The sequence below is a fragment of the Rattus rattus genome, chromosome 9 (assembly GCF_011064425.1).
Source record: "Rattus rattus isolate New Zealand chromosome 9, Rrattus_CSIRO_v1, whole genome shotgun sequence".
In the NCBI taxonomy this organism is placed as follows: Eukaryota; Metazoa; Chordata; class Mammalia; order Rodentia; family Muridae; genus Rattus; species Rattus rattus.
Genome location: NC_046162.1, coordinates 82617316 through 82642641, shown reverse-complemented (window position 1 = coordinate 82642641; position 25326 = coordinate 82617316). Strand labels below are relative to the sequence as shown.

Genomic DNA, 25326 nt, shown 5'->3' with positions numbered 1-25326 from the left:
CCAGCCCTCCTCCGATCCTCGGGCTACCTTATCCCCGTTGCAGTCCTGGCCCTTCAAGAACAGGTCTTCCTAAGGCAGGAGGCTGGCTGTTTTGACCTTGGACGAGGCTGGCTGAGCCGCACTGGGGCAGCCTGCCCACCTCCTTGGGCCAGGTTCCAAGTGACTCAGGCTTTGCGGCCTCCCACAGTTGGAAGTTGGAAGCAGGCCGCTGAGGGCCTGGCTCCCTGGGCCCTGGGGGAGGACAGGTATGAAGTTTCTGCTTCCAGGTCCTGAGGTTACCCACACCCATGCGCTTAGAGAGAGGTCTAACGGGCCCAGCAGGTTTAATTCACTTCCTCTGAGCTAGCACACCAGGGATTACCTCCCTGTGTTCGTGCCCACACTAGCAGTGGGTTCGAAGAGCTGTCCTGCTCTCTCCAAGGTCACGTAGCCAGGTCTGGGGCAGTGCCAGCAGACCTCCCCCGTTCTGTCTGGGTCATGTTTCCTTTGATGGAATGTCCTAAACCCAGGCACACGTGGCTGCATTTCTCAGGCTCCTTGGCTCTTGGCCCTTGCAAGCCTTACTTGGCGTGTTAGCTCTCAGGAGGTAGGAATGCCAATCCGGGTTTTCTTCCTACCCACTGGCTGTGTGGTTTTGGAGAAGTTACTCGACTTTTCTGAACTGTTCCTACCGTTCATTACAAAGTGGAGATGGGCTGGAGAATTCTAAGAAAGATGAGGGGAGCTTCAGTAGAGATGACATGGGAAAGTGCCCGGTGCAAGTTCACAAGCCCAGGTCATCTACACTCCTCCATTCTGTCCTCTTTTAAACCACTTTTTTTATTTTTGAGCAGGGTTTGTTACAAAAGGCATCGTGACCTGGCGATTCTTTCCCCTGCTGGCAGCGTGTACCTCAGTCCTGGCCTCAGGCAGGCTTTGAGTTTAGCAAGGAACAGAAAGGACAAGGCGAACCCTTACCTGGTGCTAGTTACCACAGCCTGGATGTCTCTGAGGCACGCCTGCTCATCAGATCCGATTTCCCTGGCTTCCTGTTTCTGAACTACTTTCTCCAAACCCACAGAGCTGCCTTGGTGGAAAGAGCTAGGCTTTTCCATTGCTCACGCCACGTTCTCGAGCCCCTGTCTGCCTCTCCAGCTGTACTGATGTGGGGGCGCAGTTGCAGGGGCAGGTTTGGATGGTCACCTGAACTGGGGGGTGTCTCCTGCTGTAGAGGCCTCAGGACCTGGCTTGTGCTGCGAGGATCCACGTATCCTTCAGTGATCTGGAGGAATCCCTGGCTGGGAGAGAACCCCCATAGCCTCCTTCCCTCCCTTCCATGGGCAGTGCAGCCATGCACCCCTACCCCAGCCTCACGGGCAGTGTGCCACACTCTCACACAGGCCTAGGGCCAGTTTGTTTCCTTTGCATGGAAACAGTGTAAGCCCCTAAGAGCAGGGCCCAGTAAACAGTTCCAGAATGCCTTTCAGGGGTGTCTCAACACTCAGAGACCCAGAAGCCAAGGGACCTGTGAGAGAGGGTTCATGGGATAAATGCAAGCCCACCATTTTTCTCCTTTTTCTTCATGGAGTTGCCCTTGGCAGAGCGACAAGCCTGGTCACTAATCTTTCTGGCTGAATTACACACGGAGCAGGAAGGTGGTAGCTGTATTCCCAAGGGCCTTAACCAGAGCCTCTGACCCTATGTCTAATATCATCAGGGCTTGGCTTCTGGGGCCTGGTGGCCCAGAGGGGAGCACTTTTTAATTTTTTTTTGTCCAGAGCTGAGGACCGAACCTAGGGCCTTGCGCTTGCTAGTCAAGCTCTCTACCACTGAGCTAAATCCCCAACCCCGAGGGGAGCACTTTTAACAGAACCACTGATTTGTCTCAGACATCCTACCGTAGGGGTGGGCAGGAAGGGAAAGGAGGACATATATGGTTTTTCTTCTTGGACTCATTCTCACAACATGATTTTGGCCTCCCTTGGCTGGGACTTGCTCCTCTGGGTAGGCAGGGAATTGAGGGAGTGGGATGGTAAATCCTGGTTCACTCAGTTGCATGTAGCATGATGAGGTGGGTCTCTGTCCTGATGTGGGACGATGCCCACAATGTGCCATTAAGTAGATAAAAGTATTGGTATAGTAGAATTTACGGTTTAATTACATAGCAAATTAAGCTCATACTTATGGTAGCATGTATGAGGATCAGATGGCACAGCTACACAGTTGTGGGCACATGACCTCATTAAGTGACTTCTCTTAGGGCACGAAGGGACTTCAGTGTCCACGAGCTATTCAGAGCCTGTGTGTCTGTAATTTTCCACTTTCAAAGCCAACCCGTTAGGTGGGCACAGTGGTATGGCGCTGTAATTTCAGCACTTGGAAAGAGAAAGCAGGAAGATCAGGAGTTCAAGATCATCCTTAACTACATAGTGAGTTCAAGGAGAGCCTGGACTACATGAGACCCTGTCTTTTTAAAAACAAGCAAACAAACAAAAAACCAAAAACTCCAAACAAACAAACAAACAAACAAACAAACAAAAAACCAGACAATATGCCACCAAGATGGCTTGGGGTTGGGGATTTAGCCCAGAGCACAGGAAAAGGCTCTTCACTCAAAAATCAGAGTGGTGACTTGAGTTTGATCTTCAGGGCCCACATGGGAGGAGGAGAGAACTAACCTCCAGGAGTTGGTCCTCTGACCACATGTGTGTCAAAACACACACACACACACACACACACACACACACACACACACACACACTCACACACAATGTAATTTAAAAAGATTTTAAAATCACATCCCATCCACCTCCCTGGAAATAGGCAGGCACCCAGAATAGGATTCCTTAAGAATATTCTATCTGCCAGGCAGGGGTGGCGGTGGCACAGGCTCAAGCCTTTAGTTCCAGCACTTGGGAGGTAAAGGTAGGCGGCGGATCTCTGTGAGTTCAAGGCCAACTTGGTCTACAGAGAGAGTTCCAGGACAGCCAGGGCTACATGAAGAAACCCTACCTAGAAAGAACAACCAACAAACAAAAGAAAGTTCATGTCCTTTTGAGGACCTCAGTGTCGTAGGTGCTTGAAGCCACTTCCTGAGGATGAGATTTGACCTGAAGGTGTGTGTCGTTAATAGCATTGGTGGATCTTCCCATCCTGGGTGGGGTGGCCTCCCTGCTTCCCTCTGATCTTATCCTTTCTGTCAGGCCAGTCAGCGCACGGCCACTCTGAGTGTGACAAGGACTTATTCACAGGATGGTTTCTCCATCCATGGGTTAAAGCCATGATTCCCATCCTAGAAAAACAGAGACTAGGTTTGCGTTTGGCTTGTCGCTAACACTTCCCTGAGAGGAGCCGCATGTGACAGTAAGGAGGCAGAGGCAGAGGAAGCTTGGGGACAGCAGGGACGGGGTGGGGGGGAGGGCTACAGAGTGAGATCCAGGCACTGTTCTACAAGTCAGGGGACAGTTTGTTGGAGTCGGTTGTCTCCCTCCACCATGAGGATCCCTGGGATTAAGCTCTGGTCGTCAGGCTTTGTGAAAAGCACTTTTACCACTGAACTATCTCACTGACTCCAGGTTTGTTTGTTTGTTTGTTTGTTTGGAGACAAATTATCCAGTCTCCAAGCTGACCAAAAACTTCAAGGATGACCTCCAACTCCTAATCCTCTGGTGTCTGCCTCCCAAGAGCTGGGAGTGCTGGGCTTACACTCATACCTCACCAGGTCAGGTTTTATTCTGTGGCGGGAATCAAATAAGGGTTTCATGCCTGCGAGGCCAACACTGCACTGGGTGATCGGCAGCCCCAGCCCTCAGAGTGCTTTCAGACATTCTTGTCTCCTTTGTCTACACTGCCAGTGACATCGCCTTGGTTACCGTTCCCATGCCTGGCTCTGAGAGGGCCGGGTGGTGTTCTGTTGTAGATTTCAGTCCCTCATCACGCTTGAGGTTCAAGTCCTGTCTGTGTGCATCCTTGTGCTAACCCGGGGGACCAGCTAGGTTAACCGTGGCAGGGAACTGGGTTCAAGATGGTGCATGAACAAGATTTAGATGTACAGGTTTCCTCAGAACGGGTTTGGGAAGCTCAGTATGGTGGTGTATGCCTGTAATCCCAGCCCTCGGAAGGCTGATTGAGGGCTGTAGAAGGCTGAGGCAGGGGGATCAAGAGTTCAAGGCAAGGGGGCTGGAGAGATGGCTCAGTGGTTAAGAGCACTGACTGCTCTTCCAGAGGTCCTGAGTTCAATTCCCAGCAACCACATGGTGGCTCATAACCATCTGTAATGAGATCAGATGCCCTCTTCTGGTGTGTCAGCGATAGTGTGTTCATATACATAAAATAAATAAATAAATAAATCTTAAAAAAAAAAAAAAAAAAAAAAAAAAGAGTTCAAGGCAAGCCATGCAATGGTGGTGCACACCTTTGATCCCAGCACTCAGGAGGCAGAGGCAAGTGCATCTCTTAAGTTTGAGGCTAACCTGGTCTACACAGGGAGTTCAAGGACAGCCTCAGTTACACTTTGAGCTTGAAGTCCATACGAGCTAGAGGAGACCCCATCTCAAAACAACAACAAACAGAATAAAGAAATAAATAGGAAAGGAATATATGTGTGTATCTACATATTAACATTCTTAGCACGCGCAAAGTTCTGGGTTCTATCCCCAGCACCTAAACTAAGGAGAACAGAGAGAAGCAGATCTTTCTAGGCTAGGTTGGGGTCACCTTCATTTCCTAACAGCCCCACCACCAAAGAGTTGAGGTTCGTTTGCTTCAGCTCCTGACCCTGTCCCTCATTTCAGGTGACACCATCAGTCCGCTGCAGCCCCCCCTGTGCCAGGATGACTTGAGGATGTGATCTGCAGTCCATCTAAAGCCTGGCTGAGGTCCGCATGCTGCCACCACTCTGGTCCCTGTCCCCCAGCCCGGGCCGTGCATTCCCGCCAGGAGGAAGCACAGGAGTGAGTCTTCTGAGCCTGTGGAGCAAGCAAGTGGCCGACAACGGAGGGACCCCGGGCCAGCGGCTTCTCGGTTTGTTGGAAACATTCTCCCACAGCGGCTCCGCAAGATGACCAGCCTGTTTCGCAGGAGCAGCAGCGGCAGCGGCGGTGGCGGGGCCACGGGGGCTCGCGGGGCCGGGACCGGGGCTGGGGATGGCAGCGCGGCCCCTCAGGAGCTCAACAACAGCCGGCCGGCCCGCCAGGTGCGCCGCCTGGAGTTCAACCAGGCCATGGACGACTTCAAGACGATGTTTCCTAACATGGACTACGACATCATTGAGTGCGTGCTGCGTGCCAACAGCGGCGCGGTGGATGCCACCATAGACCAGCTGTTACAGATGAACCTGGAGGCGGGTGGTGGCAGCGCCTACGAGGACAGCTCGGACTCGGAGGACAGCATCCCACCAGAGGTAGAGGAGGGGCTGGGACAGTTCACCTCCAAGAGAGGTCCAGCCTCTCTTAGCGGCTCTGGGGTGCTCCCAGCCCCAGCCACAGAAGGCTGGGATGTGGTGGGGTGAATAGATACTTTCTAACCAACAAGCATCCCCCCTTAGGGAACCTAAGGTCAGATAGTGACCAATATTATGGGTAGCAATCAAGCACCTATTCAGTGGTGTACTAGGGATGGTACAAGACCCTTGCTAAAGTCATAAGAATTAAGATGCTTGTTTAAAATGTAGGTATACAAGCCCCACTCCAATACTCTGACCCCATAGTTCCAAGCCTAGAGTTTCCAGTGTGTATTTTCCAAGAAAGACTTATTAGTTTTTCACGACAGGGGTTTTCCTATGTAGCCCTGGCTGTCCTGGAACTTACTGTGTAGACCAGGCTGGCTTGGACTCACAGAGATCTGCCTGCCTCTGCCTCCTGAGTGCTGGGGCTGAAGTTGTGTGCCACTGCTGTGGGTTGCCCTGGTGCTGTTTGCATTCTGATGTTAATTCTGTTTTCTCAAGAGAGGCTGCCCGGATGAGGAATGGATCACGTATTCAGGTGATTGCCTGTGAAGCTTCTCCCTCATTCTAATTGGTCAAATAAAGACTAGAGCCTATGATTGGACAATGGAAGGGAAAGATGGGGCTGGAGGTCTTAGAGAGTGGAGGAAGGAAGCTAGAGCAGAAGAACCACATGGCCTGGAGAAGCCACAAGTGACAAGGAATCTCACAGCTGAGGAATAGAGTAGCGTAGTGGGAGATCTGCCCAATCTAGGCACGCAGCTTATAAATATTATATCTGTGTTGTGTGTTTTTTACATGGGCTTATTGGGGTTGGAGACTTACTACAACATGGCCACCTTAGCCAGCCAAACCAGACTGTTTTTGGAACTCACACGATTGGAATCATGTGTTGAACCAGAGTAGGAGAGGCACAAGCAGAGGAGAGATATAGCAGAGCCGAGAAAGGAGGTGAACTGGCCCTGGGAGCACCTGTCAGGATCCCAGAGATGGGGCGAGAGACCAGTAAGGTTCTCCATACCCTCCTCCACTTAGAGCAGGGCAGCACCCCTACAGACAGGGAGCTGAGGATGGCTGCAGCGTGAGGAAGATCTGGGAGGAGTATTTCAGAACTGTCAGCTCCAGCCTACAGACCCGCATAAGCAGAAAGCCATTTCCAGGGTGGAGGGCACTGCCAGTCACAATCAAGGCCGGACGCTTGTGAGTAGCTGTTTTTCTTCCAGCTCCATTCAAGAGTTCTGTGCTCAACCAAGCCTAGAAAGACATACAGTTCTCAGGGCAAATGGGTGAGCTATGCAATCAGGACCAGAGCCCATGGATGAGACAAGGACCAGAAGATAGGAACAAACTCCATTTGTTTTTTGTTTGTTTGTTTGTCTGTTTTTTCTTTGCAGTCCTGAAAGTTAAACCCAGGGCTTCATACATGCCCTGCAATCCCTGTGTCTCAGAATCACGCCCAACCCTCTTTTTTTTTTTTAAAGATTTATTTATTTATTATATATGAATGCACTGTCACTGTTTTCACCCACACCAGAAGAGGGCATCGGATCCCATTACAGATGGTTGTGAGCCACAATATGGTTGCTGGAATTCGAACTCAGGACCTCTGGAAGAGCAGTCGGTGCTCTTAACCACTGAGCCACCTCTCCAGCCCCCCAGCCCTCTTTTTACATAGGGTTTGCCTATGTGTGTGTTGGGGAGCATAGAGACTTATGTTTTCTCTGTAGCTCAGGCAGACCCTGAACTTTCCATCCCCCTGCCTCAGCCCCTCAGGTATCTGGGATGACAAGTACGCTACACCAGAATTCCACTCTCTCCAGAGTCCAGCCTGTGCTGGGCATCTCCACTGCTTCAGAAATGCATCTTTTCTGTTTCTCAAACTCGATGAGAGCAGTCAGTCACCCTCGTTGATGTGAGAACTCTGGACCAGATATTACTGCAGAGCCTAGACTCTTTGATCCTCCTACCCCCCTTAGTGAGTGCTTCTAGGATTCTCTCTCCATGGAGCAGCTGTGTGGGCAATGATGACTTGTGCCAGCAGGGCGTTCTCTCCCCAAGCACATAGCAGTACAAGGGGAATGTTTGCGTCGAGATGTTACTAGTGTTTGTGTGTAAGCCGGAGACCAGTTTAGGGTGTTGTTTCTCAAGAGTAAGCTACCTTGTTTTGGGGGATAGAGTCTCTTGCTTATTAGGCAAGGCTGGCTCGCTGGTGTGCTTCCAGATCCACTACTGGTTCCACTCCCTCTGGACGGGCATCCCTAGTGGGGGCCACCAACTTTATTCGGTGCTGTGCATCGAACCCAAGACCTCAAACTTGTGTGGCAAGCACCGACTGAGCCATCTCCCTAGCCCTGTTCACAGTGTCTCTGCACAGCTTTCTCTCACCTTTTCCTCTGTCAAACATCCCTTTGGCCTGCCTGCATTAGTCAGTGAAGAGAACACTGGAAAATCCAGATGCTTCTCGTTGAAAGGAGGTGTGAGTTCATGTGCGTGTGTGCACGTGCAGGTGCATTCTTTCAGTGTGAGATGGGAAGTCCCCCGCATGCTTTGACTCTCTATGGTCCTGTTGGTCCTGACAATCTTGGAGGCGGGGTGTTTCCTGCTTTGCCCACAGCGCCTGTGGCACCACAGACCTCTTCAAGGCTTCCCCGGCCCCAGGCCTCCATTCTGTACTGCACTTCTGTTCCCAGGAAGTCTGCTGTCCACACACTGAGCCCCTTCTGGGCCACCCTTGGCTCTCTCCCAGCCCCCACCTTTGGAAGCCTGCCTGGACCCATCAGCAGGCAGCTCCTGGGCCAGTGCAAAACGCTGCAGAAAATTTATGAGGAACAATAAGAATGACAATAACTGCTGACTGGAAAAAGCCCCGTCTCTAGAGGCTGACGGATGGTGGGCTGGCTCAAGGGGTATCCTTGTCACAGAGAAAAGGCTCCTATCAGATAAATGGCCCAGAGCCTGCCTCCCTCCCAGCCTCCGGAACACCTGGCTGACACCCATCACCCAGTGAGTTAGGCTGGGGGACCACAGAACCTTTAGAGCCAGAAAAGTTCCTTGTGGCTAGAAATATTGGGGGTGGGCAGAAAGATGCTGGGGTTCCATCTCTGGGACTACAGGTTTTCTTTTCTGGAGCTGGCCGGCCCACCACGTGCCCGCTTCCACACTATCCAGCATTCCTCTCTGGAGGCTGCGTTTGCTGCTCTGGGAAGCTGCACTGTAGTAAACAGGCTCAGGGCCCGCCTGCCTCCCTGGGCTCCTTGAGTCTGGAGGCATGCTGCAGATCAGAAGAAACCCATGGAACTCCCCTCTCCCTCTCACCAGACCAGGCCTGGACCCTGTCACTCAGAGCCAAGAGCTGTCAGAAACGGGGTTGTGTAGGGTAGAGGAGGCAGCAGCCAGCCTTCTGGGTACCCTAGGATCTTGCTGAGCTCCTTCTGTGCTAAGCAATGGGGTGTCACCATACACCAGGAGCCCATTCCTCATACCATCCCCCACCCCACATCCCTCTCCTCCCTGGTGGAATGTGGGGTGAGCAGTGCAGCGTCCCGGCCGGCCAGGCGGCCTCATTCTTCTTCTGCAGAAGCATCTGTTTAAATACTTTCCGCCTCACAGGAAAGAACACGCATTCCAGGGCGGGAGCCTTCTTGGGTCAGGCTGGCGTGCAGAGCGCTGCAGTGTGTGTGCTTGATCCCTGCCAGGGAGTCCCTGCCAGCCTGCCTCCCCGTCCGTCCTAGGCGCAGCTGGGATAGGGGTCAGATATGTCCATGGAACCTGACCTGGCAGCAGCAGAGACACAGCTTTAGGGGTGTCTTCTACAAACCCAGGGTTTAAGTGGGTCTGGGGGCTTAGGGGCTGAGTCGGTTAGGACCTCTGAGCCCTTCCCAGGTTCTTTGGTCTCTGAGGAAGTAGGAACAGAGCTTAGGGGTGGGGTGGGTTGAGGTGTGTGACAGAGAGCTGCCCAGATGCCTCTGGGGAGCAGATTCATATCCACTGAATCACAGGGACTTGGCTTCACCCTATCCCCAGCCTTCCCCTGCCCTGCTCTCTCAGTGAGGAGGAAAGGGCCCAGAGGGACTGTAGGCAACTGGGCTGTTCACCCTGATCATCTTACTTAGGTGTGCGGGCTGCCTGAGGGAAGGCCGAGACTGTGAACCCCATGGTTCGTGTTGAAGGTTCCAACCTAGAGCCAGTCAGTGGTGTTGGCCCAGACCTCAGCCTCTGTGCTGTAATCTGAGTCTCAGCAGGCAGGGCAGGAGCATCAGAAGTGGCCTGACCTGCGCTCCTCAGAACAGCTCTGACTTCTGACACCAGCTCTTCAGCAAGCTTGGGCCTGTTCCCTCATGGAAGGCAGGGAGGGGCATTAGAGGGTCACCTGTGATTTTAGCCCTGCCCTCTCTCCTACAGCCACCTCCCCTCCGTCTGCGCTTTTGCTCCGGCTGCAGATGAATTTGGGAGATGCTGGAGTATTCAAGAAGGTGGCTAACTCAGGGGCTCTACAGAGCTTTCAAGAGGTTGTCAGCCATGCTGGACTGGGCTGGGCCTTTGGTATACAACTGTTGGAGGAGGGCACTCTCTCTTCTTCACATCTTCCCAAGGGAAGTAATGAGACAGGTTCAAGGCCAGCCAGGGCAACTTAGTGAAACCCTATTTCGGAATAAAAGTAAAAAGAACTGGCCCATACTTCAGTGGTAGAGTTCTTGCCTCATGTGTGTGAGATTCTGTGTTCAATTCCAGGTACCACAGAACAAATAAAACACACCCGGGCCTCAATTTTCTCATCCATAAAATGGACCTTAACTTGCCAGACTGGGGTTAAGATAAGAGATGTGGAAGTGCGATGAAGGAAGGGTATGGATGATGCCATCATCAGAGATGAGTACAGAGGACATGGGTCTCAAGTGTGCAGTCCAGTGGGGTTTCATGGCACGTACATACCCCGTGATAGGCACCCAGATCCATAAGCCTCTTCCACAGGCAGCCCCAGAGTCCCTAGCACCTCCTCCCATCCTCACCAACCCTCACTGTCTCTCTCTTCCACCCTGTGTTTGTTTTGCTGCTCTTGAGCATTGCTTGGACAGATGCTGCTGCCATGAACCATTCTTCGAGGCAGTGCATTGTCCTGTTTGCTAAGTATAATTGAGGGGTCATGGTAGCCACGTTGTTAGTGTCAATACATGAGGCTAGCATCAGCTCCCAGCAGCAATGCACAAAACTCCTTCGGACACATCCTCGCCTATACTTGGTTTCATCCGAATGCCACTGAGGTTCAAGGATGGATTATTAATCTCCTAATCAATAATTGTGACTATGTTTTTCTTTGTTGTCTCTAACTCAGATCTTGGAAAGGACTCTGGAGCCCGATAGCTCTGAGGAAGAGCCCCCGCCTGTGTATTCACCGCCAGCATACCACATGCACGTGTTCGACCGGCCTTACCTGACTGCTCCTCCAACTCCACCTCCCCGGTTAGAGTCCATTTTTATCTCAGAGCACAGTGGGTAGAGATGGAGACAGGAGTCGGATTGTATAAATCACAGTGGGAAATTGGCCGCCCCCGGCAGACATTGTTCTACTAGCTGCAAATTTGTACGGTGGCAAGGGACATTTTCACAGGACACCTCTGGGAGAACTTTCACCACTTCAACACTGTGGGACAGGGGAAGTGGCTCTCAGTCGGCAGGGTGCTTGTTGTACAAGCAAGGGGGCTTGGGCTTGAACTCTTAGTCCTCTACATATAAAAGCTGGGCACAGCAGCCCACGTCTGTAACACCAATAGCTGGCATTGCAGAGACGGGCAGGTCCCTGAAGCTAGCTGATTTAGCCAGTCGGTAAGTTCCAGGTTCAGTGCAAAACGATCCGAAAAATAAAGTGGAAACTAGAGAAATGGCTGCCCCTAAAGTGCCTGCAGAGAAAATACAAGGACCCGAGTTTGGAACCCATGTAAAAAAGTCAGTCATAACAGCATATGCCTATGGGATACAGTTAATTAAATATGGTACAGCCTCCAGGTTCTTGGAATGTGTAATCAAGGGTAGGAAATATTGTACTGACCCTTCCCTTCCCCAGCACATGGGCACATTAGTAATTAATCATTGTGCTGTCTCCTGCTGAGGCAAGATGAAACCTCAGAATCCCTCCCAACCCAGAACCCCCAGGTAGCCATCAGTCACCAGTGGATGACTGTTTGTCACCCCTGAGCTAGCGCTCTTGAGAGGATTTTTAAGCAATGTGAAGATGTGTCGTTTTCTGGGCTAGTTTGATGACTGGAGACAGAAGAGTGGACAGCAAGGACCCCAGAGACTTGCCTCAGCTTTGAGACTCTTGTTATTTGGAAACTTAAAATGAAGCTGGTGCCAATGGCGTCTGTTGTATGTGAATTGCTTGCTTTCTGGGCTCTGTGTTCATCTGATGCTAGAGCCGAGGTGTGGTTGCTTTGGCCTGGAGCTGCTGTTTCTTAGAATGACAGACTGGGTGAGAGGAGATGATATGAGGGGGGGGGACTGCAATAGTGACCCCCAATTCTATACATCTTAGGAGCCCTAGAACACTGATAGTGGGGAACCTGGAGAGCCAGGAAGAACAGCTACCATTTGCCAAACACCCTTCAAATGCCAGAGGCGGCCACAGTCCTTTACTCAATGACTTAAGTACTTAAGCAGTGCACCCGCCCATTTCACAGCTGGCAAAGCTGAGCCTCAGAGGGTTCCTGCTGTCCCCGTGGCCAAGGCTAGGGGAGATCAGAGCTAAATGATTTTCCTTTGACTCCTCCCCGCCCGACCCCCAGATAGGGTTTCTTTGTGCAGGCTTGCCTGTCCTAGAACTAGCTCTGTAGACCAGACCGGCCTGGAACTCACACCGATCCACCTCCCTCTGCTTCCTGAGTGCTGGAATTAAAGGTGTGTGCCACCACCACCTGGCTTGACTCCTGCGTCCTTGCTGTCTTAATCCCCTACTCCATTTAAGTTGCTGTGACAAAACACCCGAAGGCAAGGACTTGATTGAGGAAAGGCTTGTTTGGCTCCTGGTGTGAGAGGGATTTTAGTTCATTCTGGCAAGAAAGGTGTGGCAGAACAGAGGGCAGGGCTATGGGACTTTCACATCACCGCGCATCAGGAAGCAGAGAGAGCTGGTCTAAGGCCAGAGGCAGGTGCACCCTTCCGGGCCTGCCCCTAGTGACAGCTCCTCCCACCTGTAAAGAACCCATAGCTTCCCAAAGCAGTGGCCAGCTGGAGACCAGGAGTTCGACCATACACATCTGTAGGGGACTTTACAGACCAAGCTATAACATTTATTCCAAAGTACTTAAATATTTTCAAACTACAGCGTGTGTGTGTGTGTGTGTGTGTGTGTGTGTGTGTGTGTGTGTGTGTGTGTGTTGCTTGTCCTCTGGGCCCCTCTCCTGTAGATCAGAATTTAGGGGAACCACAAACATGGGGACCCAGAGGCTGCTGCCCAAGTCATGGCCTGACATCCACACCTCCTTACTTTAGTGAAACTGAAGTAGGAATGTGTTCCAGACAGAGGAAATGGTGTATGCCCAGGAGAGGCAGGAAGAGGGGACCATCTCGAGGAGCGCCTTCCTCATCAGAGCAAGTGGAGGGGAACATGCGTCAGTCACAGGGGCCCTGTGGGGCTCCCAACCAGCACACACCTTACCCCGCAACTACAGGAGACGCTGTGGGACTATACCACGGCAGGGCGCTGGTAGACTGGTATTCTAGAAATCTTTGGCTACTAAAGGTTAGGTTTGAGAAGGGCTAATGATCTGCTCCCTTTCTGTCACCATGTCCCTGGGATGAGCCTGGTGACAAGGGCAGAGTTTCAGAGTTCAGATGCTGTCCTGCTGGGTCCAAAGGAGCAGGGCCATCCCAGAGAAACAAACCTGGAATGCTAGGGTCCTTCGCCTAGGTTTTTGCTTGAATGATGCAGCTCTGTGACCTGTGACAGGGTCTGGCCCACGTGAACTGCATGTCCAGATTCCACTGAACCCCCCTCTGCAAAAGTGCATGTCTGAAATCCTTCCCAGTCAGGTGGTCCAACATCCTGTGGTAAGTGTGAAGTCATCACCTACCTCAGCTTGAAATTCTATTCTGGAGAGATGGCACAGTGGCTAAGAGCACTGACTGCTCTTCCAGAGGTCCTGAGTTCAAATCCCAGCATCCACTTGATGGCTCACAACCATCTGTAATGGGATCTGATGCCCTCTCCTGGTGTGTCTGAAGACAGTGTACTTACATACAATAAATAAAAAGGAAAGAAAGGAATTCTAGTCTGGGGCCTCTGGGAGCTCAGTACCTGAAGATCCTCTTGGCCTCCGTCTCCTTCCCCCTCCCCTACTGAGTTCTTCCCTTCATCTGCTTGAGTCTCTGGCAGCCTAGGAGGCCCCTCCACAGGCCGCCTGCTCTTTTTGTGTGGAAATTGTTTTACCTCAGCAGCTCATTTCTCTCATTCCTTTCCAACCATAATGGAGTTGCTGGGCTGCCTACACTGGGCTGGCCCGGTGCAGCTGAGGATGACTTCACCCCGACTGGTCGTCGTCTTTCCAGGACCCGTGCCCAGCAGCCCCGGGGAAACTCTGGAAGAAAAGGAAATCTCCCCATGTCAGCTCTCACCCCGTGGGCATCCCAGAAATAAATAGCTAGAAGGGTCTCAGTCAGAGTTTGGATTCTCCCTGTGCAGCCATCTTGGTTGGCTTCCAGGTATAATTGTGTTGGGGTGTTGACCTTGCCACAAACGAAGCCTAGATGAGCTTTCTTCCATTATGGCTGGAAGTGGTGTCTGTGGGACTGACAGATGGGCCTTGGGAGGAAACCAGAATTTGAGACAGGGACGTAAGTGGCAGAGCATTGTGGAGGAAACCTAGCCCTGGGTTCCCCTGCAGGCGCCTCTCTGGATAGCCCTGTGTGTCTCCGGCTGTGAGTTGAGCTCCTCCTAGCACTTAACAGCTGGTTATCCGTCTGCTGCTGCCCCAGCCCTCCCCTCAGCCCTCCCCTCATACCCACCGGGCCACCAGCCCAAAATAGAAAAGGAAAGGAAGCTATTTCCTCAAGTTAGCGGCAGACGGAAAAGCTCCTCTCCAGTGAGGGGGTGGAGGGATTCCTGGAGTTGGAGGCCAAATCAAAGCCAGGCTGAGCCCAGCATGGCCCCCACCACCCCCAGCCGCCTGCCTTCGCCATGTGTCATTTCCCTGATTCAGCGGGACACGTGTCCTGCGGTTGCCACGCAGCAGGCTGCCGAGGAGCCCTGAAGCTTCTGGCCCAGCTCCAAGCTTCCTTCAGGCCTAGGCTTGGGATAGAGCCTGGGGTCAGGGCATCCAGACTCTTCCTCCTCCCCCGTCCTGGCTGCCTGGCACAGACACACCTTGTCTGGGAAGAGAGGCCCCATTGAACCCCCTTGGAAACAAGAACCTAACTGTGGCCTCCAGCAGTTCAACCTGCAGCTCATGGGGAGGTGTGTGTGTGTGTGTGTGTGTGTGTGTGTGTGTGTGTGTGTGTGTGTCCCAGTACCTGGGCAGGAGGTCAGCAAGGTCAAGATTTTGTAACAAAGTACCAGGGGCTCCCCAAGGCTTCCCTACCCTTTGCTGGCTCTAGTAGAGCTAGAATGGGAATTCAGATCTGCAGGAATCTTGGGGAGCTCCCTTCCTCAGCAGACAAGGACAGAACAGACTGTTGGCGGGCTGCTTGTCTGCTGTTGGGGGGTGGGGGGGGTATCTATTATTTAACGGTTCAGCACTGTGCTGCTAGGGACCTAGCACAGAAGTGTCTGACCCAACCCCCCAGTCTATAGGGGACATTCATAAAGTCTGTATGTAAATCCATAACATTGACATTCACACCAGAGACACTGAGTGACAGGAATGTGGCCTAAGCCCAAGGCCAAAGCTGAGGAAAGAGCTGACTGAGGAGTGCCCCAGAGAGGAGAGAGAGATCCCCATGGCCCCTGGCCTGGCCGCCTTCCTTCTCAGTCTGCCAGTTCCCTCATTCTGCAGAATACACCCCTGTACCTTTGTTCCAAAGGCAGTGAGGGCACTGGACACTCTGAGTAAGATCTCCATCTGCCCAAGGGTGGGCCAACAGAGCTATGGCTAGGCCTGACTACTCCCTGGTCTCCGTATCTCCCATCCCCCAGGATTGATGTCCTGGGCTCTGGACAACCTGCAAGCCAGAGGCGCTACAGAAACTGGAACCCACCCTTGCTGGGCAACCTCCCAGATGACTTTCTCCGAATCCTGCCCCAGCAGATGGACAGCATTCAGGTAAGAGGCTGCCCTCAAACCTCCAGGCCCTACCTGCCTGTCCAGCATCTCTTCTGGGCTAAGTCATGGTACACCAGCCAGTTTTACTTCTTGCTTTTCAAGCTGCTTCTGTGGATTAGAATTAGTAAGGAAAGAAAGGTGAACCCACAGCCTTGCTTCTTGTCTGGCCTGGCTCTCTGGCATCAGCCTTCACCTCAGGCCGAGGGAGGGAAATGGGGTAGCTAATGGTGGGGTTGCTACTTTCCCCTCTGTGGAAGCTTCTTTCAGAAGGCCCCCCTGCTGGTGGGGCTGCAGCTAGTGTAGAGAGAAGTGTGAGACTGGAAGTCCACACAAGATGGTTGAACTGTTTAGAAATTGATTTTCAGGATGATTTAGGTTCCAGAAGAAGGAATGAAGTGGCCCTAGGTTGGGAGAAAAAGTCCCTTTGATGTCTTTCCTGCTTCTGCTACAAGGGCAGTTCTGAGCTGTCCAGAAAATGCTAGCTAGTGACTGGGTCCCACTGGGAGGAGGGGACTATGCGACGAGCTGGAGGATTCTGGGGAAGCACTCCTGCACTGCACGTACAGCTTACATGGATTTAAGTAGGTGATGTGTATGCTCACTCTTCCTCAGGGTCACCCTGGGGGCTCCAAGCCTATGAGTGGAGAGGGAGTCCCACCTGTGGCACCAGGGCCCATGGCCTGCGACCAGGACAGCCGCTGGAAACAGTACCTGGAAGATGAGAGAATCGCTCTCTTCCTGCAGAATGAGGAGTTCATGAAGGAGCTGCAGCGGAATCGGGACTTCCTCCTCGCCCTGGAGAGAGGTGGGCACCAAGCCTCACCATGCAAGAAGAGAATGACATGGGCAGGAGCCTCGGGCCTTGGGAGGTGTTGTGCTAGATGCCAGCATGCCAGGCATTTTCTAACCTGCTTAAGCTTGGCCCTCCCTGGGCCATGCAGGAGCTCCTGGTTTCAATGAGGGCTGGGAATACCTGAGAACCCAGAGGGAGAAGGGCATGCCCACTGCACCTTCTCCCCTGCCCTGCATATCAGAGTTCATCGTTAGCCTAGGCTTGGGGAACAGGGAAAGAAATGCTGCATTTCCCACCTACCTCTAGCTACATGGAGGGCCACCATGTCTTGAGCCCTGGGGACAAGGTGACTGGCTTCATGGGTGCCAGAATGGGAGTCTTCCTGAACGGAGGAGGTTAGAGACAGGGTATTTGCATGACCTATGGGTGGGTCACCCTGTTCCCCAACCAGGCTGCTTTTCCTTTTGAGGTAGGGTTTGGAGACAGGGCTGAGGAGGTGATCTTGTAACGGTCACAGAGGGAAAGAGGAAGGGAGGTGGGAGGAGGGAGGAGGAAGGGGAAAGAGTCTGAGGTGTTTGGGGAGCAGGGAGCAAACTGTACTGCTGGCATGTTGGGCTGGAGGAAGCAGGCCCACAGGCAGCATAAAAATGGCGTAGCTAGAGCCAGGCAGTGGTGGCACACACCCTTAAACGCAGCACTCAGGAGGCAGAGGTAGGTGGATCTCTTGAGTTCGACACTAGCCTGGACTACAGACCAAGTTGCAGGGCAGCCAGGGCTACACAGAGAAACCCTGCGTTGAAAAACAGAACAAATAAATTAACAAAAAAAAGAGAGAGAGGCTCGGCTGTGCATGTAGTGATCCCTGCAAACCCAGCATTAAGGACACAGAGGAAGGAGAACCGTGAGTTCCAAGAGAGCCGGGGCTCCATATCAAGACCCTAAATTAATGTAATCAAATAGGTTTAGACTCTTGGGAAGCTGCTGAATTCTGACATTCCAACATTGCAAATGCTTATTAGGTAGTTGTTTTTATTATCACAAGTTCAAAACCTGGCAGATAAAAAAAAAAAAAAAAAAAAAGAGGGGTTGGGGATTTAGCTCAGTGGTAGAGCGCTTGCCTAGCAAGCGCAAGGCCATGGGTTCGGTCCCCAGCTCCGAAAAATAGAAAAAAAAAAAAGACCTGGCAGCAGATGTGTGCTTGTGTGTGTGTGTGTGTGTGTGTGTGTGTGTGTGTGTGTGTGTGTGCGCGCGCGCACGTGTACTCATGTGTGCTTCAGGGGATTCAGTCTCCTGCGGCCTTCAGTGTGCCCCTGGGCACCCTGGAGCTCACTTCCCTGATAGAATCTGTCTCCTTTTCCAGACCGATTGAAATATGAATCCCAGAAATCCAAATCCAGCAATGTGGCCGTCGGAAGTGACGTTGGCTTTCCCTCCTCTGTCCCAGGTAAGCTTGCTGTCCTGAGAGAGAGCGCCTGATGAGCTCAGTGGGCCCACACCCCAACTTTTTCTTCAATGCTGAGAACTTAGGGGTAGGATGAAGAAACAGACCAAGGGTGTGGAGTGAGCGAGTGACCCTAGGTTCCTGCAGTCCTGGGAACTGTAGGTTACCTACCGCGGGCTGGCTGACCTCCCAACTATTTCTGGATCTTGGACTACCAGAGGACACACTGAACCATGTAGTGTCTCTTAATAGCAACCGGGAGTAGGAAGGCCGTAGAATCTTGTGGGGTTTGGCTTAATGAGGCCTAATGCCTAATTAGCATGCCAGCAAAGGCAAGACGTACATGTTGACTGAATCCAGCTCATGGAGAGAGACAGGGTGAGATTGGTCTGGGAAGGGTGCATTCTCTTAAGTAGCTGAGGACTGTCTGCCCTGAGACACACGCTGCCGTGTGTGGAGAAGAGAAATTCTGTGCATGGTGTGCAGAATGGTTCGACAAGAACTGCCAGAGAAGGGACCGGAGAGATGGCTCAGTGGTTAAGAGCACTGACTGCTCCTCCAGAGGTCCTGAGTTCATTTCCTAGCATCTGCATGTTGGCTCACAACCATCTGTAATGGGATCTGATGCCCTCCTCTGTCATGGAGGCATACATACAAAGAAAGTACTCATAAGTATAAACACATAAATCTTAAAATTTATTAAAAAAAAAAAAGAGGGCCAGAGAACAGGGTTTACAGTCCCTCTTATGACTGCCCCCCAACTCATTTCAGACTACACGTGACTTCCCTCTAGTGCCAGCAGCACTGGGGCTGACAGGCCAGAGGGTGAGTGACTATTACTAGGATGCATAGACAATAGCGGAGCTGAGGTTCGGAGTATAAGCAGAGACTGTGCTCATCCTCGGCCCCCGGACTAATCCTGGGTCAGTTACTGCCATCACCCCATGTCTGTATTAAAAAAGACTCAGTCTTTTTTCCCAGGAGCAGAACCTCCAACCTACAGTTGAGCTGGGAAGACAGGGACAGAAGGGTAAGGTGCCCCACTAATCCCAGCTCAGAGAGAGAAAATCCCACAGAACTGATTCATAAGCAAGCGGCCAGGAGCTTAGGCCCCACCAGATGTTCGGCTGGGAGTTTTCACAGAGCTTCTTGTCCTTGATCCCAAATTAATGAGGGACACTGGAGCTGCTGAGCTGGATCGGAGTGACTGAAAGGGAAGTTAGCAGGCAAGGTGACTCGGGAGGAGCCAAGTTACAGGACAGTGAGCGGCAGCCGAAGGGCCCTGAGACCCACGCACAGGTGTCTCAGTGCGTTCTGACTCTTGGCCGAGCCCTGCTCTCATTCCAGTTCAGCATCAGGGAGGCGTTCTTGGCTCTCTGTCCTTTCTGCTTCAGTTCACCAGTTAGGATGCACAGAGGGTCATGATGTCCCGGCCAATGGTTAACATTCTGCTCTGGGTGCAGGGTAAGGCTGTTATGCAGTCTGAGGGGATTTCTATGATGTAGATCTCCCCAGCCAGCTCGTTTCAAACTACCATGATGACTTTGAGGAGATGGGACTACTAGAGAAGTTGGGAACCCAAGGTCACCCGATTTCCCACACATGCAGCAGACCTTAAGACTGCCCTCACTTGCTCCGAAGAGGAAAATGCACCTTGCAAGAAGGAAGTACTCTTGCAACTTGCCTTAAACTCCCCAGTGGTTAGTGAAGAAGTCTGCCCTTTTGATGTAATAAAAGACAGACAGAAACAACCATGGAGGGGTACCCTCTGACCGACATCCCTAGGGCCTTGGCTGGCTGCTCACTCATTCTCTTAGTGGGACCTCGGAGACCCAATGGGCCTGGTCCCTCAGCAGGTGTCTCCTCCTTCCAGGAACCAATGATACCAACCCCACTGTGTCAGAAGACGCCTTATTCAGGGACAAGTTGAAACACATGGGAAAATGTGAGTCCTGCTCCTTGTCCCCTCCTTGTCCCAGCTCTCTTGAGGCAGGCCCTGTGGCCTCATGAGAGGGAGGGAGCCCGCTCGCCCCCCCCCGTGAAGATTTTTAATGCTATTGACTCTTGGTGAACTCGGGTGACATTTTAATCACTAGTTCCCTCAGCCTTCCTGTCTTACTTTATTCCGCAGCCGAGTCTGGAGACAAATTAAGTTTAAATCCTCTTGAGCCAGCTGTCTGTAGAAAAATAATGTGTGTCAGTGTTCACATTCTCTGTGGCGTGAGGGCTTGGCCCAGACAGGAGTCACTGGCTGAGTCTGTTTTCTGTGGGAATGGCAGACATTTTGGAATAGGGGAACCTCTTCTCACTCCCGGCTTTTTTTTTTTTTTTTTTTTTTTTTTAATTTATTTTTTGCCATCCTCTCCTTTCCAGTCTCATAGACCCATAACCAGTGGGAATGAGGCTGGATCCGTTCAAGGTTTTATTTCAGGGAAAAATTTCCGATGACTCATGGAAATCCTAGGACCAACTGTGGAGGTGGCTGGGAAGGGGCGGGAAGGCCGTGGCAGCAGCAGCAGGAAAGAAAGCCAAGAGCCGCGGTTGTCCGTCTCTAGGGAAGGAATACCCGGATCATGGTCTGGAGGCAGGCTGCCGTGTACTTGACTAGCGGTGGCCTGTGCTGCCCCTGGAGGCCGACCTGGGATGGCGCACTTGCTCCCTAGGTGGCACTGGTGTCTGCAATTCCTGTCACTTTCCTCTTCCCAGTCCCCACCCAAGGGGCCTGGTGCTGCCCTGGCTGCCCCCAAACCTGGAGGGAAGCCATCTGATGCTCTGGCTCTCTGGAGCATGAAGGGCTCACGAGTCTCTCTGCCCCAGCCACGCGCAGGAAGCTGTTTGAACTCGCCCGAGCCTTCTCCGAGAAGACCAAAATGAGGAAGTCAAAGAAGAAACATTTACCGAAGCTTCAGTCGTATCCTTCTGCTTGGCCCTGGGGCGGGGTGGGGAGCGCCGTCCACAGGGATGGAGATTCGGGCTGAACATTTCTTGGGAGTGGGATGTGGCTCTGTGACGGCCCCTCCTTGGTCAAGGAACCAGGAAACAATTCCCCCACCCCACCCCCCATCAGTTCCTGTGTTCCTTCCCTGGGACACTGTCCTTCCTGTGTCTTCTTTACTTTTGGCCTTGAGTCATCCGCATTTTGGAAGAAAAACATCATCCTCCCATTGAAATCACCGAGTCTTCCCCTAACTTTGCTAGCTGAACTGGTTCATAGGTCCCCTGCAGGGGGGTCTCCAGAGACCTGCTTTTTTTTTCACTTTTGGCTTTTCCTGTCTTCGTACCAAAGTTCTCATCCGTGCTTAGCCAACAGGGCCCGGGGTATCAAAAGCTGAGTAGCTAAAGGAGGACAGGGAGAAAGTCACTCTCCCTGTCCCTAGTCATGGGGGCAGAGTGAGGGGGTCGGACCTGGATAGCTAGTCCATTGACCCCAGGAGAGGAGCCTGGAAGGGGCACCATTAGGCAGTTTGGGGACAGGAGGTAGGAGAAGCCTCTCAGGTTGGTGGGTTACTGGGACAGTGCACAGGCAGACTGAACAAGTTGTGACAGTACCTATTCATCTCTGGGATAGTTTTCCTGAACAGTCTGGCAGGCTGGGGGCTGCTGCATCCACGGCCAACCTCCTGGATGACGTGGAGGGCCATGCTTATGGTGAGGCAGGGCAGGGAACGTTGAACTCCAAGTTGCTTGGGATGGGTGACCCTTCAAGAGGCGGTCCTGAGTGTTTAATACTCAGCAGGGGAGCACTCAGGCTGGGGAACATGTCAAGGGTTAGCGGGCAGGTGGCCCACGGAAATGTGGCCCCCTTGCCACGAGGTGCACACAATGCCACCCCCTTCCCGTAGTCCCTGAAGGGGAACCCAGGGTGCCAGGCACTGTTCCTGGAGAATGATCTCTAGGGAATGAGGGATAGACTGGCAAGGCTCACACACAGACAACCATAAGTTAGAAAGGTTTAGTCTGGGACGCAGCAGGGGTGCAGCACTTGGGAGGCAGAGGCAGGCAGATCTCGGTGATTTCAAGGTCTACCGAGCGATTTCAAGGACAGCCAGGGCTACATAGGAAAGCCCTGTCTTGAAAACCCAGAAGAAAAAAAAAAGAAAGACAGAAAGGAAAGAAGGAAAAAAGGAGAGAAAGGAAGAAAAGAAAAAGAAAGAAAGCGTCAGTCTAAGGGCCTTGAACATTTTACCCAGTCCCTTGCAAAGGTCATAAGAGGTCAAAAGACCTCTATTGGCCAACCATGGATGAACTCTCATTATTAGGCTCTTAAAGGGTCGGGAGACACCAGACACAGAGACTAGAGGGCCTTGGAGGTCTTCTGGATAACCCATCACCCCTATCCTATTCAACAGATTAGAAAACCGAAACCCAGACAAGGCTAAGGCTTGTCCAAGGCCTCAGAGCTCAGTGGTAGAGCCAGGTCAGCACACAGGTTGCCCTCGCCTCTCTGACTGTACCCACACGCTGCTGCCTAGGGCATCAAGGTCCAAGCAAAGGGACAGAGCCAAGGCAGCTCCTCTGCCCAGCCTGGGGACGGGCCCAAACGAGGTTCTACAGGGTGGAAGCTGAGGCCTCTTCCTTTGCCTTTCAGAGGAAGACTTCCGGGGAAGGCGGCAGGAGGAGCCTAAGGCGGAAGAGACCCTAAGAGAAGGACAGTAAGAGGTGAGGCGTGGGACCACAGCTGCCAGGGGCACCAAGGGCACAGGCCCATCACCTGTCATGTGTCCTCCAGGGATCCAGAGATGCTGGGCTGGAATCAAGTAACAGTGGTCCTTGCCTATTTCTCTTGTGACAGGGCACATGGTTTCCCCCTTCAAAACAGCGTGTGTGTGTGTGTGTGTGTGTGTGTGTGTGTGTGTGTGTGTGTGTGTGTGTGTGTGTGTATTCTTATGTAACCCCACTACTTTTGCACTGCTTATATAAGTGAGGCTGGCTTTGACCTTCAGACTCTCCTGCCTCTACTTCCCAAGTGCTGGGATTACAGACTTGCTGTATCACATCTGGCTTTTTGTGCTTTTAAGAATTCGGTTATTAATTGATTAATTTATTTGACAAACCATGATCGCACCTGCCTTTGACAAGATGCCCCGAACAGAAAAACCAAATCAGCTTTCGACCTTGAATAGTTTGCAGCCCCACTGACAAGACATCTCCAGGACACGCAGTGACTATTAAGAGGAGAACGAAAGAAACACTGTGGTGGCCATGCACATGAAGAACTGTGTTCAGTCCCCTGTTTAACAGGTTGGATGGTCAGGGATCTGCTGAAGGTTGGGAGTTAGTCCCTGGAATGGCTGCTTCTGTCTGGAGCCTCAGGGCCGGGCTGCCTCTCCAATCTCCTCTGTAAAGGCATCTGGGGGGATGCCCTGGGGAATGCCAGCATCTCCTGCAGAATCTAGGCACGTGTACCCCTCCAGGCGCCGCATCCCCCAGTGAGAAGCTGCCTGCCCGTCCACCTGCTCTGCCTGCCCAGCCGCTCTCCTGCTCCCAGCACTCAGCACCTTTTGGATTTTCTTGAGCTGTGGTGAAGCGGGTTTGGCACCCTTTCCAGCTATGGAGGAACAGATGCTCCTCTTGTGGTAGTTGTGGAGGTGACATAACCCAGGCGACAGAAGAGGCATGGTCAGCAAATGCAGGCACCGCCCTCTTCATCTTGTCCCGCTTCCGTATTCTTCTCTCTCTCTCTCTCTCTCTCTCTCTCTCTCTCTCTCTCTCTCTCCCTCCCTCCAGCTCGTCCATGCTCCACTGGATTTCCTCACCCACAGAGCGGCATCCCACTTTCCCTCCGTATCCATGTTAGGGCCGCTAGGGGACCACCCCTGCCCCTTCTTCCACCCTTCTGGTCCCCAGGGAAAAGGCGTTCCTCCCCAAACCACCTCATCTTTTTTTTTTTTTTTTTTTTTTGGTTCTTTTTTTTCGGAGCTGGGGACCGAACCTAGGGCCTTGCGCTTCCTAGGCAAGCGCTCTACCACTGAGCTAAATCCCCAACCCGACTACCTCATCTTTGAACTTGCTCTTTACTTCTGACTTCCAGCTTGTTTCCCCTCCCAGCTCCTCACTATAGAAACCAGACCGTTCTGTGTCTGCCACAAACTGACAGGCTCAGAAAGGGACTGAATCAAGGAGGTCACCTGCTAGCTCCAGGGCCCGGTGTGCACTCTGATGATCCCTTCCACATTCAAGGCCCGGTCTGCCTAGCACCTCAGGATCCCTGGTTTTTCTTCTGCCTCCTGGGAGCCTGTCTCTCCTCCCTCTCCTTCAATGCCTATTCTTTGCCCTGCCTTTGACTCTCTTCAGTCTTCTCCCTTCTCTCTCAACGGGCCCAACTGCCCTCTTCCACGAGAGCTGCTCTTCCAGATCCACTGGGTCCCTGCTGCACCCTCTAGTCTTTTTAGTATGTCTGTCTGTCTTGTCAGTTTATTGCAAGCCAGTCTCTCCTCCCTGTTTTCTTTCCCTTCTAGCTTTTCTCATCCATCTTGACAGACTATCTGTCACTCTTGTCTCCATTGCCCTACCTGTTAATCTTTTTTACCAACGCCTCTCCTCACTGTTTTGCTATTTTTAGAGACAGTGTTTCTTTGTATGGCTCTGGCTGTCCTGGAGCTAGCTCTGTAGATCAGGCTGGCCTTGAACCCAAAGAGATCAACCTGCTTCTGCCTCTGCCTCTGCCTCTGCCTCTGCCTCCTGAGTGATGGGATTAGAGGTGCGTGCCACTAAACACCACTTCTGTAGGTTTTTTTCCATGAGGCTTCTGAGCAAAAGTCATATGAACCCAGTCTGGTGTCTGAGGCTCGTGGGATTCTAGCTGGGGATTACTTCTCTGACCCTTCAAGTCCTCTGACTCGGTGTAGCTCCTTAAAGCTAACAGGACACAGATGAGTGGGGCAGTCTCCGACCTGCGAGGCCTCTCCACACAAAAGCTTCCTTTCCACTACCGTCTCCCACTCCATGTCTAGGTGCTAAGCCCCTGCACCTGAGCAGTGGGTGTGACCCAAAGCAGAGTTCCAGAATATGGTGCCTCATATTCTCCAGGAACCAGTGGTGGGGAAAAGACCAAGGAGCTCCTTTGATGGAAACGTCCCATTCTTACTTCCCAGGTGCCCGCAGCTTCACCTCGCCAGAGATGCTCTGACTGGGTGGAGGCAACCAGGGAGCAGCACCGGTGCCCTCCAGCTGCAGCCTAGACGGATGGTGCTTGCACACCAAGGCTCAGGCTTCTTCAGCCACAGTCCAGCCTAGCCACTGCCGCTTTCCACAGGACTTAGAATTTTCGGAAGCTGCTCGTGATTGGAGGAGGGGCCTGGAGCCTTCGAGACAGCAGCCAGCCAGCCACGGCCCCATTTGTAGGCTGGCTCCTCTATAGGGGATGAGCAGAAATGCAGGAACCACCCCCCTTCCCCCCCCCCAAAAAAAAAAAAAAAAA

The 25326-nt window shown here is 52.4% G+C and overlaps 1 protein-coding gene across 1 annotated transcript; it reads left to right on the top strand.

Moving 5' to 3' along the window:
• The first annotated feature begins 4771 nt into the window (after positions 1-4771).
• Cuedc1 (CUE domain containing 1) lies at positions 4772-22576 on the top strand. The gene is made up of 9 exons (XM_032913082.1): positions 4772-5380; positions 10755-10882; positions 15546-15672; positions 16285-16477; positions 17826-17909; positions 19780-19851; positions 20724-20817; positions 21496-21554; positions 22495-22576. Exons 1-9 carry the CDS (start codon positions 5039-5041, stop codon positions 22560-22562), a joined length of 1167 nt encoding a protein of 388 aa, XP_032768973.1. The 5' UTR covers positions 4772-5038; the 3' UTR covers positions 22563-22576.
• The last annotated feature ends 2750 nt before the right edge of the window (positions 22577-25326 follow it).

Coding starts and splice junctions, on each gene's coding strand:
- Cuedc1 (XM_032913082.1), top strand. CDS start 5,039: ATGACCAGCCTGTTTCGCAGGAGCAGCAGCGGCAGCGGCGGTGGCGGG. Junction 15,673..16,284: donor AGCAGATGGACAGCATTCAG/GTAAGAGGCTGC, acceptor ACTCTTCCTCAG/GGTCACCCTGGGGGCTCCAA. Junction 19,852..20,723: donor GTTGAAACACATGGGAAAAT/GTGAGTCCTGCT, acceptor TCTCTGCCCCAG/CCACGCGCAGGAAGCTGTTT.